Below are 25558 nucleotides of genomic sequence, written 5' to 3'. Positions count from 1 at the left end.
AAAGCAGCCTTTAACATTGTGCCCGTCTCCTGCAAGGCACCAAACTAAAACTGGCCAGGCTGGGGGTGGGATATAGAGGAGGAGGAGCCAGGGTAGCTGGGAGAAAAATGTTTAACTAGTTGGTGTCCGGACCATTGTAATGACTGTGTCCCCTATGGCATGAAGAAGAAAATGTTAGTGTCCAAGACAGCTTTCCCTCCCATTAACTCCCACTGAGGCCTGCTGCAGCAGCAGTTCCATCAGTCTCTTGCCAACAGAGCCTAAGAACAGACCTCTGGGATCATGGTGACCGCAAGCAGCCCAACACAACGGAAGGGTAAGCTGCGATAACACTTACCTTCCACTGCAAATGACTAAGTTGCGGCTAGAGGCTCCCTGTAAGCTTAGTTTCCAGCGACAGTTAATCATGCTGCACGTGACCCCCCCCGGGGAGTCCTTTCAAAGAGATCGGGCTATGGCTGAACAACAACTGGAGCCTGGTGCCACTCCAGCCAGCACTTGCACTAACTCTTACCAAAGTACCACAGAGCTCTCAAAGAAAAGAAAAAATAGCATACAATAAAATCAGCAATAATAGGTCTCTCTCTCTCCAAAGTCACTTCATCTAAAGCAGAATTTTTAAGTAGAAGCGATATATAGGGGCGGGAGTATCAATTCAGTATGTTACTAGTTAAGTGCCTTCTCCAGCCTCGATACCCAGAGTAAGTGTCCCCTAGATATATAAGAGAAATGGACATAATATTGCCAATCAAAAGTAGGATGACTGCTTCTATGTGGGCAAATAATAATTGCTACAAAATTGTACAATGTGACAGTCACCGGGAGAGCCAAGCTCAAGGTATCTGAAAGGCAAATTTGTTGAAATTTTTCAGCTTCAGAACAGCATCTGCCTTTGCACTTCCAGTATTATCTTCATCATCATCATTATACACAATTTTATAGTAATGACAGACAGTGTAACTTAACCACCACCTGTGCCTTTGCTGTAATAATGGTTCAGCTAGAGTTACCTGCAAACAGAAAAATATCTGGCAGCAATATTTAATGCATCTTGAGTACTGAAAACACTGCTGTGATTCTGTGTAGCTGCTCCACTTACCGTGTGCCATCTGCTTTCCAGCTCACTTTATAGGACTTCTGCTCGAGAAATTTGATATTCTTTCTATCCATGGATACAGGCTGTGCTCCAGGGAACCCAGATCTGAAAAACATTGGTTTTACTTTTTCCCCCTTAATGATGTAGTAGGGATAAAAAAAATGGAATAAGGTTTATGTAAGTGACATTTTTATCATACAATAGGGGATTGCTTTAAGCATGAAACTCAAAAATGTTTAATCTGTGCAGAGCATGAAAGGAATTAAATCGATCATTCATTAGTTAAGGATGCCAGAATTCAGGGTGATGCACAATTAAGCACAGTAATCTGTATCTAAATTTGTATATAGAATATAGGTATTATACAGTACATCGTAACTTAAGATTCCTTCAGACATTTTAAGGGAAATCAGCTATCAAAACCAGCGTATATAAAATTCTGTTAGCAGAGACATCGAATACATTTTACACAAAATCATCTAAACCAGAGCACACAACACTCAACATCTGCTGCAAACAGCAAAATCCATTGTAGCCTTGTTTTTAAATTCATAGTAGAGGGTAGATCGAGCCATAGGCGGATTCAGGGGGGAGGGGAGGGGGGGCGGGGCAGCCAGGCACGTGCACCCCCTGTCATTTAGGAGAATATTTTACTTTTGTTGTCATGCAGCTGCACGGTCACCACCAGGATGCGGCTGCTGCTGTCAGCCCTCCCCAGTCCATGCAGCTACGATTGATCTGCACATGCGTGCACTAAAGTTTTTTTTTTTTTTTAAATACTCGGCACACGTGACATAATACCGCGCCACTGAAACAGAGGACTCGCTTCATGTGAGCAGCAACAAGGTGGGCTGCAGGAGCTGGACACATAGAAGGGGGGGCTGCTGGGGCTGGGTACATAGAAGGGAGGCAGGCTGGGGACACAGAACGAGGGGCTGGCTGGAGACACAGAACGAGGGGCTGCTCGGGCTGGAGAGAAAGGAGGCTGGCTCGGCCTGGGACACAGAAGGGGGGCTGCTGAGGACACAGACGGGAAGCTGGCTGGGGAGACAGAATAACACAATCGGAGCAGCCAAGTAGCTCAGCCTCCCTTAGCTCCCCTCTTCCTCAGTAGTGTCACGTCAGGACAAGCTGCTGCAGGCGCTACTGCAAGGGCGTTAGTTTGAAGGTAAGCAGTTTACTGGTGCTGTCTTTAGGAAGGAACTCTGAGGTGTGTAATGGAGGAGTACTGTGATGTGGTGAATATTGAAGGGGGGGAGCGATGTAAGGTAAATATTGAAGGAAGGTTGGGGGTGCTGTGATATAATGAAGGGGAGAGAGTGCACTGAAGAGGGGGATTGCTGTGAGAGGAGAACATTGAACCTCAGACTCTCTTGCCCCATCACCCACAAAACCTGCCCCACAGATACTCACCCAGGCCTGTCCCTGCACACTCATCCTGTCACCTACCAGACCTGTCCCCTCATACTCACCCCATCACCTACCAGGCCTGTCCCCGCACACTCACCGTGTCAGCTACCAGGTCTATCCCCGCACACACACCCTATCACCTACCAGACCTGTCCCCACACACTCACCCTGTCACCTACTAGACCTGTCCCAGCACACTCACCCTGTCACCTACCATACCTGTCCCCTCATACTCACCCTGACATCCACCAGACCTGCACCCAAATAGGGGTATTCAATATGGAGCGAAAACTCAGTTTCTGCGAAGTTTTCGCTCGGATGACGTCATTTTCGCCGGTTTTACTTTTACACCGTATTCAATTTGAATACTTTTCGCCGGTGTGAAAAGTATATTGCATTCGACCCTGCGGAAAAGTATCACCAAGGAATGGGTGGCGAAAAAAAGTGCAGAGTTGGGGTTTTGGGGTGCAACATTTCGGAAACCACCCTGCAACCTTCAGACAGTCCCCCAAAGGTAAACTGTGTCAAAAAATTTTTATAAAATACCTCAGAGGACCCCAAAAAAATAACTTTTATTTTGGGGGCAAAAAAAAAAAAAAATTGGGGGTACAAAGTTAAAAACTAGCAAACTACAATCTAGGGGGGTCCCCAAGTATGCCCCAGGTGTTTTTTTCATTGCAGGTGCTTGCGGCAGGTGGATTTTTCACGTTTCTTAAAACTTCACTTTAGCAACTTTTAAATATGCTCACCCCCATTTTCAAGTACCCCAAATTTGCAGGAACTACTTATTTTCAGCCTAAAAAACTTCTAAATACTATTCTTCACCACCTTCCCAAATCCCCAAAATAGCAGCTATTGAGCCCGTTTAAAGACCCCAAAAACCTTCAGCAGGGCTAATCGGGGTATCCAGAGTGATCCCCCATGTCAGAGCATCTTTTTGGGGGTGTTAGGGTGATTTCACATTCGCTGGGTGCCATTTTCGCCGATTTCATATTGAATACGGGTATAATCAGGGGCGCGAGTGATACTTTTTCGCCGGCAAAAGCTCCGATGTGCGGCGAAAACTTCGACCCGCATAGACGGCGAAGTTTACGTTTCATATTGAATACCCCTAAAAGACTCTTTCACCATGCTAAACACCAGACCTGTGCCGCCCATGGCTTCTGCTACTGACAGGTCAGGTCAGTCATCTGTGAGGGGGCTGAGGTGTAATATTTTTTCCCTGTAGGGGCCAATGTGCATGTTTTATTCTTGTGGGGCAAACTGTGTTTTATTTTTTCCTGTGAGAGGCAATGTGTGTTTTTGAATATAAAAAATAGTACAAGTATTAATTATGGATATAGTTGGAAGCGGGCGCTCAAAAATGTCTCACACTAGGTGCTAGTAAGTGGGCAGTGCTGTGAGGTGGACAATGGATGGGCCAAGGTGGTTGTTATAGTGGCTAGGGGGTGCTGTGTGGTGGACAGGGGAGGGAAATGCTGTAAAGAGGCAGTGACGGGGGAGTGCTGTGTGGTGGACAATGAAAGGGACAGTGGGTGATGTTAGGGGGGCAGTGAGGGAGTCAATGAATAAGCTGTTAAGGGACTGGTAGTGAGAGATAGCTATGGAGGGGGCAATCAAAGATATATGCAGGGAGGACTAGATGAGACAGCCATGAAGGAGGCAATTATGCAAGGGCAATGAGACAACAATGGAGGGGCAATCGGAGCTATATGGAGGGAGGGGGCAATGAGACATCTATGGCAGGAGCAGTAATATAGATATGGGCAGGGAGAGGGCAATGAGAGAGATACATGCATTCTAATGCTTTGTGTTAGCTGGCAGTTGCAGATTCAGAGGGAGGGATCTTAAATTCTTTTAGACACTTTTAAATGCAGGTATTTATTCCCGATTGATTTTCCAGACAGGTCTGAGACTTTCCAAGATGTAGACTACCAACAGAGCTTAGAACACTAGCTGGCAGGTAGGACATAAATTGCCATGGCCTTGGCTATTGTGTGTACTTCATGCCCTCAGCGTGATGAAAACGAGGAACTGGCTTGTGGGAATGGCATTCCCTGTGAGGCCACACCCACTTTTCCAGGAACTTGCACTTAGGTGTGCGCAGAACACCCTACACCTTCCCCCATGGTGCCCTCTTTGTCATTTTGTTCTGGAACCACCCAGGGATGGAGCTATAAAATAAGATTCTGAAAATAAATTGGCAGGGATCAGTGAGAAAAAAATAAAAAATATTTTTTACTACATTAACTGCAATGTCTCAATTTTCTTCTTGATTCCTAGGTCCATGTCTGCGTTACTGCAGTAGTATAGTTAATTTTGCAAACTAAGGGCCTGATTCAGAGCCGGACGCTATTTGCGAACGGTCGTTCAGAAAAAGGGGCCGGCTATTTAAATTGAGCGCTCGCTCTTTGCTGTCTGTTGACGCCTCTATGTCTGAGCGAGTGAACGAATATGCTCTCGCTATTTTGTAAAGACGGCCCCTGGCCGGTCGCATCATACGTCATCTCCGCTATTTATTTGATTAATCGAGTACATCGAAAGGCGTCTGAACTGCTCGCAGTGCTTGTGGTTGGATTTTCCTACCGCAATCATGCGAACAGTTCAGGCTAAGAAACAACCAAGTGACGTGGTCGATGACGCTGCTTTGTTAATTATGCACACCCTTAAAAACCCGTTTTGACCTTTTGGCACGCCTGCGTTCGGATCACCACTCCCCGTTTTCAAGCACCTTCCCCTGTTACCACCCACAAACGCCTCATTCTGTCACTCAAATTAGCAGGCATTCGCTATTTTGCGAGCATACAATTTCCGACCGCAATGACAGATTCGCGTATGCGTATTACAACCCATATGCATGCGCAGTTGTGCGAACATCGCTCGGAGCGAACGAGCGGCCGCTTACAAGCGGCTCTGAATCAGGCCCTAAGACCTTTGAACAGTGGCTATAAATAATAAGTTTAGCTGACATTAGGATTGTGTGCAATATCTCAAGAGCACTAGAAGATAAACCTGTATTAAATTATTCCAGAATTGCTAGAGGGTGCAATAACAACCCCAATTACAGAATTGATACAGTAATTTCATCCTCACTCATGAATTTAGATAAAGATACTCTTAAAATCTGGTCTAATACACAGTCTCCTCAGAGCTGGAGTTGTACAGCCATCTCTATGCGGGCCACTAGAAATGCCCGCTTGCATCCCTGATCCAGCCTTCATCAGCTGCAGTAAGCTTTTTTGTAACAATTAGTTTGTCATTATTTTCAAACATAATATCAGGGTACAAAAAAGAAAAAGGGAAAAATTGAAGTTCGAAGAAGGTACGTGTAGCACTATAAATGACATTGTAAAACATACAAAACGCCGTCCTAAAGCACAACTTTCTTTCCTTTTCTCCTACAATACTACACAGTTAAGCGTCATTCATGGCTTAAATTAAATTTAAGAGAGAGTTGGGCGAGTGGGCACAGGAATTGTGTTTATTAACCCAGCACCATTGAGGTTGGGAAATAATGATCAGGATGTTTTAAATTATGTGCATTTTTTTACTTCGTTATGCGATGTTGCCAAACCTCTCATTAGCTGGAGTTAAGATTCCTCCCTATCAGTTTCTCGCTACCGCTCAGTCAGCGCAGAAAACTAGACAGACGCAAACTCCAAAAAGGTCATTATGACCCAACCTCAATGTCGGTGTAAGAAAATTTTGTGCCATATAGTATGTAATGTTTTATTTAAACTTTTGATATATTTTTAGATTTTCTACCAAAATGGATCCAGAAGAATGAGAACGCCAACGAATTAGGTCTATACTGAAGGAGCTTGACTCGGGATGCAGTGAAGATTATGTGGGAAGTGAAGGTGAAGATGACGTCAGTGTGTGCAGCGATTCTGAACAGGAGTTTGAAAAAGATGTCAAGTGTGCCCCGCTAAAAAAGATCATAATACCACTCATACATGCCAAGCATGTAACAAATTTATTTGCCCGGAAGACCTGATTTCATATTGCAGCGACTGTAGTTATAAGCTGGGTGAAATTTATTAGTAGGAAGACTGATTTTGTTTTTGTATTGTTTTCATTTTCAAAGATCTCATCCTTAAGTCAACTAAAAATTTTAATTTTAGACAAATAGTTTATTTTTTGTTAAGATATTAGCAATAAAACCATTGTGGTAAATTTTGTTGAATGTATTTTGAAGACTAAGTTCCTTCTCCATTCTCTATGATTTTTTATTTTATCAAAATACCTCATTCAATAGTTCATTATTCCAAATATATTAATAATCTTCTAAAATCATCCTTAAAATGTCAAAATCAGGCAGAAAACATACCCAGGTCATAATGACCCACCTCATCGTCCATGTAACAACTTTCCACCACAATGACGCGGGGTTTAAGTGGCTGAAATGGCTGTGTGACACATACACATTGCAAACGGCACCATTTCCAGTCATTTCTTTCAATTCAAAAGTAAAACCCCCCAAAATTCTCATATTAGCAAATCTAAAAATCAACTCTGCCTTAACCTTGCATTCCACAGTGCAGACAGCTGCTCCTCTGTAACTGTTGCTCCACACACCTATGTGCTTCAGTAGAAATCCAGGCAAAGCGAGGCACATGGTGGAGCTAAGGAGATTTTCTAATGTGTAGTGGACAATTTGTGCATCAATGAACATTGGTTAGCGCATAACCATAAGAGAAGGTATGGGCCTTCCAGCACTCATACAGCTACTGTGGGATATGTCTTTTGTAGCTTGTGATAAAGGCCCTGATTCAGAGCCGGTCGCTCTATTTGCAGTCGTTCGTTCCAAAAAAAGGGGCGACTATTCAAATGAACCGTTCGCTCTTTGCGGTCTGTTCACGCCTCTATGTCTGAACAAGCGAACAAAACTTGCGGTAGTTTTTTGGATAACTACGCCCCCTGGCCGCTCGCATCCTACGTCATGTTCGCCATTTATTAGATTAATCGAGTACATCGACCAGCGTATGAACTGCTCATTATTCTTGTAGTTGGTTTTTCCTACCACAAATTTGCGAGCAGTTCTGACTATAAAATAACCCAGTGACGTGGTCAGGGACAATGCTGTATTAATTATGCACACCCATAAAACGCCCGTTTTGACCTTTAAGCACGCCTGCGTTCTGATCTCCACTCCCCGTTTTCAAGCACCTTCCCCTGTTACCACCCACATACGCCTCCTCCTGTCACTCATATTAGCAGGCATTCGCTATTTAGCAAACAAACGATTTTCGGCCGCACTAACTGGTTCGCGCATGCGTATTACGATCCGTACGCATGCGCAGTTGGGCAAACATCGCTCGGAACGAACGAGCGGCTCTGAATCAGGCCCAAAGTGTGATGTGTTTTCTCTTCTATTTGTGAATTACAGCTGCAGAAAAAAAGTCAGGATAAATCACAGCAAAGTGTTTAATATTCATAGCTCAAGAGAGTCAGATTTAATTTTGGTTTCAACCCTATTTTACTCAACAGTAGCTAAGTTTCCAAAAAAACAGAAATGATGGGTAAGAATAGGTAAGAATTTGCATACCCTTCCCATGAGCTGAACTGCTGACATTTCCCCTGGATTTCTCCAAGCTTTGGTTGTGTCGTTACTTGAGCTACATGTTTTACTGCCACACCTTCTAAAAATATTGCACCCTATGGAAATAAAATAAAAAGAACAGAAATGATTTATTGGTAAACATATCTGGTACAAAAATAGACACATGCTTGCTGAATAATAATAATCATCATCATCTTTGGATTTCTACAGTGTTAAGATAAACAGATTTAAAATAGCAATAAAACATATACAGTATATATTTTCACATTCATTTCCAAACCTCACTACAGGCAGGCACAGATTTGTGTATTGCACTAGAGCACAGGTTCTCAAACTCGGTCCTCAGGACCCGTCCCCAAACAGTGCATGTTTTCCATTTCTCCACACTGAATCAAGTGAAATAATTAGCTCCACCTGTGGACCTTTTAGAATGTGTCATTGAGTAATGATTACACCTGTGCACCTGCTGGGTGACCTGCAAAACGTGAATTGTGTTGCGGGGTCCTGAGGACCGAGTTTGAGAACCACTGCACTAGAGACAAGGAATTTTAAATTGAGTTGTAGAGAACATTTTCTTGTAACTAACAATACTGCCATTTATTTTCTATTGTTTGCCTTTTCTCCCATAGCGGACATAAGAAAAAAAAAAAAAGTCTCTATATGTTAAGGCCCCCCCATACATCAGCAATTGATTGCAGCAATTTGCAATCGATTGTGTATAAAAATCTTTCCCTTTTTCAATCGATTGCAGATTGCTGCATTCAATTGCTGATGTATGGGGGGCCTTAATATGGCTTATACTAACAAACAGTGGTTGGAGATCTCTGGGAGACAGAGAGTTAATGTACAGTACTTCTGCACAGAGATACAGATGGTCTATAGTAGCTGCAACAGCACAAACTACAGACTTTCTGCAGTCTCACCGCAAGCATCACAGGAATCCCAGTGGATAAACCATGTCATGTTAAGTAACCATCTGTTTCATGACACCTTAAGGACACAAACCCACAAGGGAAAAGAAAACTTTCAGGGAAGCAAACATACATTACCTTGAGGGTCCAAAATAAATTAGCCAAAACAAAATTAACATTTAGGATTATCTTTGCTAGAATCAAGAATAAGGCTGTGGGTTATGTAATAACCTAAAGTGACATTTACAAAACGGAGGGATGGAAGGGAATGATGTTTGATGTTATCCCCTCATGCAATTACCCTGAGAACAACATTACAAGTTATGTTGACAACTATTAAAACCATACGGATTATTTTATGTCCTAAATACAAAAGCAATTACTGTTACCGATTTCAAAAGAGATGCAAGGAACACACAACTAGGCTGAACTAAAGGAAGACATATATGCTCAGTACATACATAGGGAAAGCAGCATATAAAAACATTTTCATGCATATGTTAATAACTCAGACTCATCTTAGTCGGGCATAGCAAGTTTACATTCTTATGCCCCACAATAGCATAGAGATCCACTGGATTAGTTGAGATTTCTCCACTAATATGGTGAATTATTGTATATGACCAATTCTGATTTGGTAATCTAAGTGACGAATCTATTTATATTCCATGTATGAATGAAATCCTGAAATAGGAAGCATCACATACCATATGTAATTATATCGGATAGATCATGACCTTGTATTGAGTAATATCTTGCACACTAATTACTGACTGTGGAGAAGCCGGTTATATTTTAAATCTGCGTTTTTCACATTATGGGAGAACAGGTGTTACCTGTAATTTTGGTAACTGCATCTGTTATGTACTACAGTTACCGATTCCTTTCATGTTATAATGCAGAGAAGGGATCAGAATAAGAGAGGAACAGGATCCCAGAAAGCGTCGGTCAAAGCAGTGGCAAAAGGGAGGAAGCAATAAGCCAAACAGGTAAATTAGCATCTCCCTCTTCAGTAAATCAAGTTCTAATACATCCGGCCGGTGTCTGGAAAGGCTTCATCTCAAAAACAGATGAAGCACCTCCAGATAATCACCTATCAATATCCACATGGCAATACAACCGCTCCCCCCCACTACTCACTAGCGCACGGAGGGGGGGTTTCTAAGTACCCAGAAACCCCCCCTGACCAACCAATATTTTTGTTTATTCAGCTCCATCTCTGCACCATCCCCGGGCCACCGCCGATCGGCTGCACGGCGCTACCCGGTCAGGCCCCTGCCAGTTCAGACGTCAGCACTTACGCGTCAGGTGGCTTTCATACCACCTGACGCGGAAGCGCTGACAGCTGAATCAGCAGTGGACGGGCTGTGCGCCATGCTCACAGCCCTCCCAGAGGGAGCTAGACAGAGGGAAGCAATGCCGGAGCCGGGCTCCACCTTCCGGCTCATGGACGGAGGCGGGCACAGGAGCGGGCATTCAGGTAAGTGTTTTTTTTGTGTATTTTTCGTTGTATATGTAAGGGGCACTGCTGGGGGAGGCACTACTGGAGGGTACTATATTGGGGGCACTTCAAGGGGGGACCACTAGTGGAGGCACTGGCACTACTGGGGGCTCTGGCACTGCTGGGGGGAGGCACTACTGGGGGGTACTATCTAATGGGCACTACTGGGGGCACTAAATAAGGGTCACTGCATAGGGGGAACTACTACTGGGGGCACAATATAAGTGGCACTGCATATGGGGGACCACTACTGGGGGCTTTGGCACTGCTGGGGAGGCACCACTGGAGGGCACTATATTGGGTGGACCACTAGTGGAGGCACTGGCACTACTGGGGGCACTGGCACTGCTGGGGGGGGAAGCACTGGCACTACTGGGGGCACAATATAAGTGGCACTGCATATGGGGGACCACTACTGGGGTCTCTGGCACTGCTGGGGGGCACTACTGGGGCACTATATAAGGGGCACTACTGGGGGCATTATATAAGTCGCACTACATAGGGAGGACTACTACTGGGGGCACTGCATAGGGAGAGGACTACTAGTGGCAGTATATAAGGGGCACTGCATAGGGAGGGGACTACTACTGGGGGCATTATATAAGTCGCGCTACATAGGGAGGACTACTACTGGGGACAGCATATAAGGGCACTGCATAGGGGGAGTACTACTGGTGGCAGTATATAAGAGGCACTGCATAGGTAGGGGACTACTACTGGGGGCACTACATAGGGAGGACTACTAATGGGGGCCTCTGTCGCGCGCACCTACGTGTGTGTGTGTGTGTGTGTGTGTGTGTGTGTGTGTGTGTGTGTGTGTGTGTGTGTGTGTGTGTGTGTGTGTGTGTGTAGACATATATAAAGGAAACCCCTCCCTGAGAATCCTGCGTTTGCCCCTGCTACTCCTATCTATACTGCTATATTATACATGTCTGTGCATTCGAAGCCTTAACAAAGATTTTATCCTTAACTATAAAAACGGTTTTAAATTTGAGTGCCCCATCCAAAGAGTTGTCTTATTTCTCCATTCATTACCCATTCTAACACTATATACAGCACAACATAACAACATTATAGATGTGGCATACTTACAATAGTTAAACAACCAAAAAAAACAAAGATGTTATGAGCAATAAAGAAGATAATATTCAAACCCTATGTGCTAGCCTTTATATGGTTCTGTATATTTAAGGTTACACAGGTCATTGATTTACAAGACAGCTATGCTAACCCTTATATATTCATTTATTGTGACTCAGTATGGGTTTGCTTTTATGTATTTCCTTCAGAGTTGTTTTGTGACTTTTTGGGACAGGTAAAATATCTGTAGGATTTTAATTGTTTTATATAGGAAATGTCCAACATGTTCAATTAAGATTATGTTTTTCTAGCTTTCATGGTGCCCCTGTATTTGGCGATGGAGCACTTATATTTCATGTTGGACAGTAGTACACAGCTTCTCTTTTATTTTTGGTCTCGCTCATTTGTTACCTTATCTATCTAAAATGCAGCTTGTCAGAATTGTTTAAAACAATAAACTGTGATGTTCTTGGCACACTGAAACAATTTTTATGTGAGCTTATGTTGAAACAGAACAAAAATACATGAAATGATAAAGTTAGTTATTTGTCACCTTAACTGTATCAAACCCAACACATTCTCCAATGGCATCATCCGAGCAAAAAAGATCCATTAGATCACTGACCACTTCCGTTTTTTAGCAAAGTAGTTTTATCAATTATTTGTTTTCATAAGGTTTAGGATAACATATTATCACTAAAGTGCTTTTGCCTTTATTTCTTTGTCACTACCATAAAATGTAGACCAACAGGAAATATTTTAGTGATTTTAAAATTTTTAAACGTGATCCTTAAATACGAAGCACGTTAGATTAAAGATTGTACCGCAAACCTGTTCATCCTCGACCTAGTAAAATTCTATCATTTTAAACCGTATTAAACATGAGCATCTCTACTCTAAACATCATTTTGTATGGTATGGTAGAATGATTACTGCTATATATTGGCTGCAACAACTTGAGAATAATATGTCCAGGTTGTAGAAAACCAATGGTAGCCGCTTATGCTGCAATGTCGCAGTTGGCCAAATATCAAAGTGTGTGGGACCAAACAGCTGTGATGGCCACTATAAATCCCATAACAAAAACTGCATTTCAATGTGGTGGGAAGAGGAAAGGTAACAGCAATTGTTTATATCCATCTACCAACCAAACTAAGCATTTAGAAACTAATAGTATTCCTGTCCATAAGGCCTCAGACAGAGCAAAAAGGATCAAGGCATGTGTAGCAAACATAATGTACACACTATATATAGTCATCATGTTTACTACACATGCCTTGATCCTCTTTGCTCTGTCTAAGGCCTTGTGGACAGGCTTACTATTAATTTCTAAATACTTTGTTTGGTTGGTAGGTGGCTGTAAACAATTGCTGTTAACACAGTACATACATACATTTACATATATACACATATACATACACACGTATGTGTGTGTGTAGAAAAGAATTATTTTATTCCTATTGTACTTAATATTATGTGTCACTAAAAACAAAAGAAACATTACCAGTTTTAATCGTTCCTTTTTCTTTCTAATAAAGCCGGTTCCTGAAGACCCTGGCTCTGCCTCCTGAACTATGCCATTCTCCTCATCGTCCACATCATCCTCATCAAAACACCAGTCCGGGAGCTCAGGAGGTGGAGGTGCATCTTCTAAATCCCCATAGCGTTGGAAGAGTTCCTTAATATAATCGGCTTTGTAAATACCTGGAGGTCTGGCTTGAGCAAAAGTGGCTACTGCTGCCTCAATGCTGCCAAGAAAAACACAACAAACCTATAATATATTGTAAAGTTACCTCTACTCATATGACATAAAAACAATGTGCAAGACGTATGTAACAAAAATCGGGTGATTCATACAAAACTAACGTAATGTTTAAATGGAAAACTAAATTTGGTAAATCTATGGGATCTGTTACACAGCCATAAAAAAAAAAAAAAAAATGGAAAGACGAAAGGTAAATACTTGATGTAGGGGATATTGCCTGGTGATCCCACTTATCATCAGCCACATCATCAAAAGGATGTACCTTTCAAACAGGTGTGTATATATATCTGTAATATAGGTTCTATACTGTATAATGGGGATCCAAAATCGGGGACTTAAAGTGCCTACCGCCTTGTAATATTTTGAGTGGTCCTCAAGGATCCCATATGTTCCTCCTAAACAAAATGTTTTGTAATAAGGTGAAGTATGTGGGGAATGCGATATATCCAGAAAAAAGTGGGTCCATCAGGTTTACTACAACTCTGAATCAGGCCCTTAGTTGGAAATATTGAAAAGGCTTTGGTATCACAAGTAGCAGAGTAGTAAATGTTGTAATAACCATTTAATATTCAGAACTACAAAAAATATTTTAAGATGTATCGTACAGCAATAAACATATGCTAACTAGATAGGAGGAAGAAAAACAAACATTAGAAAAATCGGGAAAATATAATTATCATTCGTAGCACATCCTGCAAATATGTTTTTTCGCCTATCTTATAAATACATTTTTTCTTCAGCTTAACTGCCTCAAGGAAATGCTGCTAATGTCTCATTTTGATGTGTGGCCTCAGTTTAATTGCCAGATTACATGCAATCAAATTAAAATGCTAGGGACAGAACATTGAGAGAGAACACTCACAGAGCTTAAAAATTCAAGACTAAACTGAGAGTCTGAACCGATTAAATAAAAGTTACCAAGTAAACAGAACAATTAGAAAGAGATAGAACAACAAAATTGCACCTTTCCTAGGGGTTAAGTTATTGACGCTTGAAATAATTAACATTTACTTATATAGCGCAAGTATATTCCACTACGCTTTACAATTTGTATGAAGTGTTTCCTTTATCTGTAGTCTAAACCTGTATTGATTGTTATTCACAATCTCAAGGTCCCATCTGTTGACAGCTTCTAAAATCTTATGTACTCCATAAAATCAGCTATAACCATCATTATATATTACTGCATAAAGCAGTAACAACATATCTTACAGTTCAAGGCAACTGTGACTACACAGTGTATTAAAACGTTAACATTTAGTGTCACTGGAATATGGCAAAAACATGCTGGATAATCTGTAACTCTCTCTGAGAACACAATTTTACCAACAGTTAAGTAAAGAGGTGTGAATGGAAAATAGAATGTGTGTCAAGTGCGAAACTTAGGCCAAATTCTGGCACCCAGCAGACAAGGAGATGATTATTATCTATTATCCATAGCACATAGACATTTATTCTGCCAACAGTCAGATATGACAAGTAGTTGACTACACATGCTGTTATAGACAATGTATCATATTGACATGTGATACGAGTTCTGTCTTGGGACAGAACAGATCCCATCGCCAGGGAGTGACTTTAGCAATGGAGTAGTGGAGCTGGCTAAGGACTATTACAAATATTCCTATGGAGTTCAATAATGGGCACTGTAAAGGTTCTCATTCGAGCAAGCCTGGAACTGCCAGTGTGTCAAATCACACAAACAAGAGAGATCTACATATACTGTACCATACCATGTTTTCACTGGGACACAATCAACAAATAACCAGAAATAAGTCCAGATTCTAACCAGGCTCTGTGTGAACCAGTGTCTTGGAAGAAATTATAATTTCATACCTTGAAATTTTTACATCACTCTACGACAACAGTCAAGCATAACAGATACACTGGGTATGTGATAATGTTATAAGCAGTGGTTGAAGTGGGGCGGTATACGACGGTATGAAATACCACCACTTCATTTTTGCAGCAGAAGAGAATGTACCAGCATTGTATGGGATCCCAGCGCTGAAACAGCAGTGGCATTGTGTGGAGATGTGTCCCACTGGGAACACATCTCGATCGGCGGCGGCGCCGGCACAGAGCCAGAAGCATCGGGTCCCGGCTGCACTGCAGTTTAAAGTAAGCACTGCCCGCCAGCCAATCGTGGCCTGCAGACCGCCAGCCAATGAGAAGCTGCCAAGAGCAAGGACTGTGCAGAGCACGGACTACATCCAAAGAGGCCTCACCTGCCAAGATGTCTGGAGTTTTGAAGGCCGGAACAATGATTTCCGCCCTGTCCTGATGAAATATTAAATAGGGGGAGCGACATGAAAGCGCTCCTAAATCAAATACCCTAAGGGCAGATCCAATAGCCAGAAGAAACAGTCTTTGCAGTGAGCCACTTGACATCCACTGATTCCAGGGCTTTGAATGGAGGTTCCTGAAGTGCTTGGAGCACCACTGACAAATCCCATGGAGCCACAGGAGGGACAAAGGGAGGTTGTATACATAGAACACCTTGCATGAAGGTGTGAACATCCGGTATAGTAGCAATTCTAAGCTGAAACCAGATGGACAAAGCGGAGACCTGCACTTTCAGAAATGCTAGGCGGAGGCCTAAATCCAATCCAGCCTGAAGAAAGGCAAGAATTCGAGAAACCTGTAAAACTTGCGGGTCATAGTTTCTTGGAACACACCATTGAAAATATGTATGAAAAATTATGTGGTAAATTCTGTCTGAGGCTGGTTTACGTGCTCTGAGCATGATCTGGACCACAGAGCTGGAGAAACCCTTAGCCGTTAGAAAGGATGTCTCAAGAGCCAAACTGTTAAAGACAGACGGACTAGGTCCGGATGTAGACATGGACCCTGAGACAACAGGTCTACTCGTAGAGGAAGTTGAAGAGGAACGTCTACGGAGAGCCTTTGAAGATCGTAGTACCAATGACGTCTGGGCCAAGCCGGGGCTATGAACAGGACTGTGCCACCTCCTGTTGGAACTTTCGAAGCACTCGAGAAAGCAGGGATATTGGAGGGAAGAGATATGCCAAATGGAAGTTTAATTTCACTGACAATGAGTCTATGAAGGCCACGTCGGGGTCCTTTGTTCTGGTTCCATAAATTGGAAGCTTGTTGTGTGTTGAGGCCATGAGATCCAATTCCGGAAGACCCCATTTGTCCACTATAAGCTGAAAGACTTCTGATGTAGAGACCATTCTCCTGCATGCACGTCGTGACGGCTGAGGAAATCTGCTTCCCAATTGAGAATCCTCGGGGTGAACACTATGGAGATGGCTGGGACATTGCGTTTGGCCTTTGTGAGAATGCGGGACACTTCTGTCATTGGTGACTGACTTTGAGTGCCCCCTTGGCGATTGAGGTAGGCCACAGATGTGCCATTGTCGGACTGTACTTATACTGGCCTGTTTTTCAGCTCTGTAGATAGCTCGAAGTTCCAGGATGTGGATTGGCAACACTGCCTCGACTGGGGACCATCAGCCCTGGAAGGAGTGCTGGCCGGTTACTGCGCACCACCCTCGGAGGTTTGCGTCCGTGGTGAGGAGAGCCCAGTCCGGGATCCAAAAGGGATGACCCTTGTTCAAATGGGAAGTCTGTAGCCACCAGGCTAGACACAGGTGAACCTCAGGGGGGAGGTCCATCATCTAAGATTTGAGCAGATGGGGTAGCCCATTCCACCTGGAGAGTATCAGGTGTTGTAGGGGCCTGGAGTGAAACTGGACGAACTCCACCATGTCGAAAGTGGACGCCGTTGATCTCAAGGCCTGCATTCCAAAGTGAATTGACACTCGGCGATTGTGGAGCAGTCTGCGTAGTTTGAGCTGGATTGCTGAAATCTTGTCCGTCGTTAGGAAGATTCTCTGAACTCGAGAGTCCAGGGGGGCTCCCAAATGTACCATCCTTTGAGAGGGTGTTAGGGAAGATTTTTTCCAGTTGACCAGCCAACCATGCATTTGAAGAAAAACAATGGTTACCTGCAGAGGGCAGTGAAGTGTCTCTGGGGAGCTGGCCAACAGCAAGAGATCGTCCAAGTATGGGAGCAGTCTGATCCCTTGATGACGAAAAGAGATCGCCATAACTGCTATGATCTTGGTGAAGACCCGGGGGCTGTTGAAAGGCTGAACGGCAGAGCCTGAAATTGGTAATGTTGCTGTAGTGTAGCAAACTGGAGATATTGTTGATGAGAAGGCGCTATAGGTACATGTAGGTAAGCGTCCTGAATGTCTAGAGATACCATAAAATCCCTAGGCTCCATAGCTAGGATAATGGAACAGAGGATTTCCATAAGAAACCTGGGCACCCTGATAAAACCTGAGATTTGAGGTTGAGGATAGGCCGATGAGACCCATTGGGCTTCCGAACTAAGAAAAGAGTAGAATAATAGCCCTTGCCCCGTTATGCGTTATGACGGGGACTCGAATTATTACTCCTGAATTCAGTAAAGACTGAATGGCTTTTTGGAATAGCAGAGCCCTGGTTGGGTCCGATGGAGGTCCTGTGGAAAAAAACTGCTCAGGAATGAGAGGGCGTATTCGTGGGAGACCACTTCCCTTACCCAGGCATCTGACGTGGTTTGATGAAAAACCTGGGCGAAATGAAGAAGCTCCCACCGTGGAAGCCTCCATGGAGAGGCTTGCCCTGTCTGACTTTAGGCTTGTCCTCAGACTTGGCAGGTGGATGTCTAGTAGCTGAGGCCTGTTTGGCCCTGGGCTTGGAGGCCTTAGATGACGTCCATGGCTTTGTATTATATGCAGAGGGTAGGAACGCCGTCTTGGAAGCTGCCAAGGTAGTCACAATTTCATCCAATTCTGGACCAAATAGGATGTCACCTTAATAAGGCAGAGACTTCAGAGCCCGTTTTGAGTCTAAATCTGCTTTCCAGGAACATAGCCAAACAATACGGCGGGCCACTACCAAAGTGGCAGATATCCTGGAGGCCAGGAGAGCCGTATCCATAGCTGCTTCACCTAAGTATGAGGCTGCATCTCTAATGTGATATATGTAGGACAGCTGTTCCCTCTAAGCATCAGGGGGAAATGTCTCTTCTAGGGCCTCTGCCCAACTCTCAATGGCTTTTGCCACCCAGGTTGTAGCCCTAGCAAGACAAATAATAGCTCCTATAAGAGAGTATATGGATTTATGACAAGCTTCTATGTGTCTTTCTGTAGTCTCCTTCAAGGAGGTTGCATTATGAATGGGTAATGTGGCATTTTTAACCACTCGTGTTACATGAGCATCCACTGCTGGGGGAACTTCCCATTTAGAACAATCAGTAGCAGGAAGAGGGTAAAAAGAACGAAACCATTTTGGAATTGAAATCTTTTACCGGGCATATTACAAGCTTCACTCACGTGAGTGAGGAAACTCTGGTAAAACTACTTTTCGTCGTTTTAAAAGTGCGTGGTTTTTCTTAGGAGCAGGTTCATCCTCTATTTGTAAAATAATTTTTACAGCTCTCACAAGTGCAGGTATGTTTATTTTAGAGGGTGGCTCCTCTTGTCCAGAGACGGAGTCAGAGTGAGTGAGATCTGCGTCTTCTGCCTCTCCAGATGATATACTCAGAATCAGATAACTGTGTGTGTGGACTGGGAAGATAACACACAACGATTAGTAGGCTTAGTAGGTAACAGTCTATCCTTTTGCTGAAAAACCTTACAGGTACTACCCAAACCAGTGTTCTCCCCAGAAATTTTTTCCAGCTGGGTGGCATACAAATGTAGCGGGTGGGGGCCTTCGCAATTACGTGCGCGCCGGGAGAAGGGGTATCTCCCAGACCAATCCAGTCTCAGGCTGCTCCCCCACTGGCTCTCAGTCAAAAGTGCCCATTGTGCAGGCCCCCTGTATTTGTGCCCTTTTATACAGTGCCCCCTGTAGTTTTCCCCTTTATGCATTGGCCCCTGTAGTTTAGCTTTGCCCTTATGCAGTGCTCCCTGGCTGAAGTAGTGCCCCTATGTAGTACCCGCAAACTGGTCCGTTATGTAGTGCCCCCAGGTTTAAAGTGTCCCTTATGCAATGCCCCCAGGCTGGCCCCTTTATGCAGTGCCCCCAGGCTGGCCCCTTTATGCAGTGCCCCCAGGCTGGCCCCTTTATGCAGTGCCCCAGACTGGTCCTGGTCCCGGCACTTACCTTTACTTGCTGGCCGCTCTCCCGCTCGCCGCTGCCACGCGCTGACTGGATCTAACTAGATCCAGCAGGCGCGCGGGGCAGGCACGTCGCGGGTGACTTCATGTCGTCACCCGCGCAGTGCATTACTGGGAACGCTGGCCTCTGAAGTGATCAGAGGCTTCTTCAGCCTCCGGTCACTTCAGAGGCCAGCGTTCCACAGCGGGGCTCGGCGGGGAAAAGTGCAGGGCTGTTTCTGCCGGCCGATGCGCCCACAGAAAACAGCCTGGGGAGAACACTGCAAACTCTGTACTGAGGTAGAGTCTTTACCAATGGGGGAGGCAAAGGATTTGCTGTGAGTACCTGCTGTGGCCATCCCACAGGGGGAGCTACCACGGGGACTTATGTGGTTCACAAGATTTACCAGCATTTGTGAAAAGGCAGCCCATGGTGGGTCCTGAGGGAGAGACACCGGGGTTGAGGGACCTGGGGCTGTTTAACAATTAGTACAAAGACCATCCTGAATGAGGTCCTCTGGGGCTAAGCGAGTTGAGCAGGACTTACAAGACACCAGAGTAGGAACAGCAGCATCAGGCTGCTTGTTAGTCTTTCAACTGCCAGACATAGCCACAAGAATAATAAAATACAGTGCAGTGAACACCCTGCAGTATGTGTAACAGGGCACAGTGTAGTGTGCAACCGCACTATATAGTATGTGATAGACCCCACAATTATATAGGAGATGTGAGGTACAATGAACCCTCTATACCTTAGTATGTCCAGGGTATAGTAGAATAATGGGAAAGGTATAAGCTGACAGTATGGAAAGTAGAGATTAGCGCTAGCACAAGTCACATACAAACACAGATAAACATTACATGTCTGCAATGGGCACTAAAATCAACTACACAGACCGCAGTGGCTGGTAGGATATAGCGCTGTGTGACCTGGCCCATGGGAGAGGTATACAGGGAGACTGGACCCAGCATTCCCGGAGACTTGCTTGCATAAAATGACTTCCATGCATCTCTGAGAGGGCGGAGGAGCTCAGGGAACACCAGGACCACAGGGACCACCCTGGGCTGGGGGAGGGGCTGCAGCGCCATCTCCCCTTTCTGACGTTAACCACCGGGTCCCCTGGCCTCTACATATGCCCTGCGCCAGTGAGTTATATGCCCCGGTGGCCAAGCGGAGTTGTGGGCGCACCAGTGTCCACATCAGCACCTCCAGTCTGTCTTCTAAGACCAGAGGCAAGACTGCGTAAAAATGCCGGTCCCCGCGAATAGGGTTCCATCTTACCTGTCCCCTGAATTCCGGGCTGCAGTCTGGAGTCCGGGGAGCGTGCTAGCTAGCCTTCGCCAAGAGTACCTAGCACAGGCTTGGTGTCACGGCGCCGCAGAGGGGTGATGGGGTGGCAGCACAGACGTCCGTAGGACAGTTTGGTGCTGCGCACCCATTACAGTAAAAGTATAAAATAAAATAAATCATAAAATAAAAGCTTGGGCTGCTTAATGCAGCCCTCTGTTATAATGGTGATCCAGCTTCTGCCAGACATCAACGAAACTGGAGTGCCCTCATGCTGTGGGCGGGGTATAGGGGAAGGACCGAAGTATCCTGGAATTGAAAATCTTTGCAGTTGGTGTCTGGTACTCCAGGTCCTATTAAACCCCAGTGTCTCCCTGTGGAGCCCTATGGACCCTGAAGAAATAATATTAATATACTGGTAGTTGGGATGCTTACCTCCAATCCATCTTCTCTACTAAAAAGGCACTGATAAGGAAACCTGTTCGATTAAACCCATGCGTACAGTGGACACCTAAGAGAGAAACAAAACAGCTTTAACAGGGTGCCAGGTGGTGTCACCAAATAGAGCTGGGATATGGCATGAAAAAAACGTCTTTACTCACATTTTCACATGGTAACCTTGAATAACAACTATAATTTACTTTAGTATACTAGTAAATGTAGTGGACTTCAGATAAAATAAATTTGACAAAAATAAAACAGGTATATGGTATTGTGTTACTAATTATCAACAGTTTAATATAGTTTCCTATAGCAGTACAGGGCAAATTCAATAAAAAGTCAGGTCAACTTTTATGGCAAGAAATCACCTTTTATCTTTCTCAAACATATATTATGTTTACAGTATGATTTACATCAAATAGGCAGTTAGCACCATCTAGTGGCAAGTTTATTACATTTCACTAACTTTGCGCAGGAAACAATTATTTAATAACAAAATAAAACAGCATATAAATTATACCTTTTAAAGGCTAATTTGTGTTTGCCCCAAAAAATATATATGCAACTAGAAATACAGAACAAGGGCAAACAACATTTGGTATTTACAAGAAATAACAGTCACTACTGTGGCTCTATATCAGGGCGCACCTTTAAATTCTAAAATGTAATCAACCTAGAACAATAATTAAGACTAATACGCTGCTCCCCAGTAAGCAAATCTGGATTGCTTGATGGACATCAACCTTAACCGACAGTGACTGTTATTCATCATGAACCACATGACGGCAGGACACTGAGCCCAATCGAGCTGGTAAGAAGCAGGCTGCCTGTGAAACTTTAAAGTCCTACCGCAGCATACACGGAGTTGCCACTTGTTAGCTGTGCGCTACATTGTAACATGAGACTCGCCCTCTGGCTGCATACACTATTGAGCTGCTAGATCCGCCCGCTGAAGTTCATTACGGAGCGGCAGATGTAGCGGCGGCTACTAAGAGTATTCAGCTGTAAGAGGTATCCTGTGATATATTCTTATTCATCACTGTAGTGAACTTGGATCAAGGAACCGGTGGACCTACTTTTTGGTTTCCGGAGGAACTCTGGGAATTCTTCCAGCTCCCATTTGTAATGATTTTGGAAATAAACCACTACAGGTGTTTGATAATTACCTTTGAATGATGTGCAATTTCAATCCCTCCTGCTACTGAGTATAAGGCGAGCATATTGATTGACACTGTGGATTCATACGAACTGGACTCTAAGTGATTATTGATATATATGCATGTCCTTTCTTCTTTGGTCCCTCAGGATTAAGTATATTGGTCTTATTTTTATATATATATTGTGAGGCTTTTTGTCTCTACATTTATGTGCAATAAATAATAGTTTATTTTATTTTTTGTGTGTCTGTTGGTTATAAACTATAACTCGCACCCACTGTGCTGAATATTCTGCACTAACCCTCTAACATTTGGCATTTGCTAGGACAATAACAGGAAATAACAGGCAAGACAACCATGTATAACTACTTCTGCCCAATTTAAGCTGGGTACACATTAATCTGACGATTAGTAAGTGCATACACAATTACCAATTGTCGGCCCGATGTATCGTGCCTGACATCACAACTGGGCAGGCATTTACATGTGACAGCCCAGTTGTGATGACCGCCCATAAACACAGTACGATGTGCAGCACAGCCGACGCGATAAGTCTATGAGCGAATTACCTCGTTCAGTCATATCATCTGTACACACTGGCCAACGAACGGCCGATATGTCGGTGAGTGTGTACCCAGCATTAGTATAGTTGATCAGATAACATAAAAAGTTTCTGTTTTTGAGGTAAAATGCCAGTTCAAAATGTATGGTCAAATACATTACGAAAAAAAAAAAATCATGCGAACATGGGCAGAACATACAAACTTCACCCTGCACTAACAGCATCATTGTCAGATTTACACCCAAGATCCTAGTGCTGTACCGAAATAATGATAACCAAAGTGCCTGCAAAATCCCATTATATGCACTACAAAATTCCACCCAAATTTATAAATAAACGTCCCAGAGTTATACTGTATGAAGTAAATTAAAAGCTGCTGTCCCCTCAAGAAAGAAACTTCATAACAAATTAATCTATTACACAAGATTACACAGGTCAAAATTAGCAGTCAGAAAATGTCCTTAGACAGGTCATTGTCTGACCTGATAGCTCAAAATCAGATGCTGACAGAGATAGAAGGCATTTCTGGGCTTAAGGCCCCCCCATACACGGCACGATATACGTGCCGATCCGATGGATCGGTGCGATATAGGTGCTATATCGTGCAGTATATGGGCACGATATCGTACCTGATATCGTGCTGCGCGCTCCCATGGGGTTGTACATCGCATCACCAGGTCTTCCTGTAAAACCATCTGATCTGGGACGCGCGATGTACGATCCCATTCAGATGAAGGTGGGGGAAGGCGGCATATCGTGCGGTCTGCGAGGACCGCACGAATTCAGATCGGCAGTCGCCCTACACGGTGCATCGCACCATGTATGGGCACCATTACACATGCACATTTGTCGTCAATTCAGTCTAAAACATACTTTTAGAGGGGTATTCAATATGAAACGTTAACTTCACTGTCGAAGTTAACGTTTCATATCGGAGTTTTTTTCTGCGTTAAAGTACGGTGCGCGCTCTCGCTTATCCCCGTATTCAATATAAAATTAACGAAAACTGGAAACTCCGAAGTTGGATTTGCATAAAGTTACGAATTTTTCCTTAAAATAATTGTAAGACCCCCCTAAAGTTGTAAAAACATGGGGGATCACTATGGGTACCCCCGTTTTAGCCTTTAATTGAAAGTCGGGGATTTAAATAGCCGCAGCAGGTGTTTTTTTCCCGACATTGAATAAGTGATGCAGAAGAGCACTTAGGTTATTTTTTTCATTTTTTTAAGTGGTCCCATCAAATTTGGGGTACATAAAAATGGGTACTAGCATATTTTTATGTCCCTAAAGTAAGTTTTTAAAAATTCTGCATTTGTGCCCCTGCCGCTATAATTCTATTCTACAAAACACCTGCCGCATACTTGCAGAATAGCCCTGAACCTATTTCCCTATTGTTAAACAATTTTTTCCCATTTTTTTTTTTTCACCCCAATTTTTAAATTAATTTTTTGGGGTGTCCCTATTTTTTTTTAAAACTTTTTTTGACACAGTTTTTTTAAATGTCAGTCCCAGGGGTTAAGGCTATTTTTTTTAAGCCTGCACCCCTAAACCCCAATTCTGCACTTTTTTTCGACACCTATTCAATGGTGAAAAGTTATCCCCGTTTTTTAACAAAGACTTTTCGAACCTGCGATAAGTCTTTGAAATTGAATATGATGTAAAACTATAACCTGCGATAATGACGTCATACCTCCGATATTAACGCAAAAACGATGTTATCGCACCCATATTGAATACCCCTGTTAGACTTCTATTCTCCGAGAATGTCAAAGACTTCTCAGTTTGAGCGAGCATCCTACCCTCCAACATGGGGGACAGAGGATAACGATCCCATGCAGAGCTATGCGGGGAGGGGAGGGGGGCGGCATATCGGGCGGTCAGGCACCGGATCGCTCTGTGTGTGGGGACAGCCCAATATGTCGGCCATCGCATCGCCGGCTACACATTGTACCATCTGTAGCCAGCTTTAGACACAGTAGGAAATGTAATTCATTACCAACTTTGAATTGTTAGCAATGCCTAACCAACAGTTTTTGTAGAAAATCCTTACCTTTTGTCACATTACACTCTAGAAAATAAATCAAACTTTTTCCAGCTTTATTTACACATTATAACTCTCAACATGAAAGTATAAATAACATTTACACAAAATCTTAATTAATATAATTTAATTACTGAAATACCTGATTTGGATAAAACATCATACCCTTAGGCATGCCGAAGTTTCTGCCATCATCGCTGGTTTTGCATGAAGAAAAGTATTCTGCTCATCCCCGCATTCAAATCGAAATTGGCGAAAACGGAACCTGGCGAATTCGGACCTGGCAAAAAGTCCTGTCAGATTTGGGGAAATCAGCCTGACACCCCCAAAAAGATGCAGTGACATTGGGGATCACTATAGATACCCCCGAATAGCCCTGCTGAAGGTATTTGGGGTACTTAAATGCTCTCAATAGCTGCTAATTAGCGTCTTTGCAGAAGTGGCAAAGAAGAGCATTTAGTAGGTTTTTTGGCAGAAAATAAGTAGTCCCAGCAAATATGGGGTACATGAAAATGGGTGCTAGCATATTTTGACGTTGCTAAAGTGAAGTTTTAAAAAATTTAAAAAATCCACCTGCCGCAAACACCTGGGGCATACTTGGGGACCCCCCCTGGAGCCTATTTC

The 25558-nt window shown here is 43.6% G+C and overlaps 1 protein-coding gene across 2 annotated transcripts in view; it reads right to left on the bottom strand.

The window, feature by feature from the left end:
• Positions 1–25558, bottom strand: part of RNGTT (RNA guanylyltransferase and 5'-phosphatase) — a 337387-nt gene that overhangs the window by 290224 nt on the left and 21605 nt on the right. For both annotated transcript variants that reach the window (XM_088470650.1, XM_088470640.1), the window contains exons 5-8: positions 21169–21244; positions 13066–13309; positions 8055–8164; positions 1100–1201 (exon numbers count right to left, since the gene is read on the bottom strand). In XM_088470650.1, the coding sequence (XP_088326776.1) occupies positions 1100–1201; positions 8055–8164; positions 13066–13309; positions 21169–21244 (532 nt within the window). The remainder of the gene's footprint in view (positions 1–1099; positions 1202–8054; positions 8165–13065; positions 13310–21168; positions 21245–25558) is intronic.

The sequence above is a fragment of the Taudactylus pleione genome, unplaced genomic scaffold (genome assembly GCF_031769625.1).
Source record: "Taudactylus pleione unplaced genomic scaffold, aTauple2 ptg000015l, whole genome shotgun sequence".
NCBI lineage: Eukaryota > Metazoa > Chordata > Amphibia > Anura > Myobatrachidae > Taudactylus > Taudactylus pleione.
The sequence above is the reverse complement of the archived record's forward strand: the minus strand, read 5'-3'. Positions and strand labels throughout refer to the sequence as shown.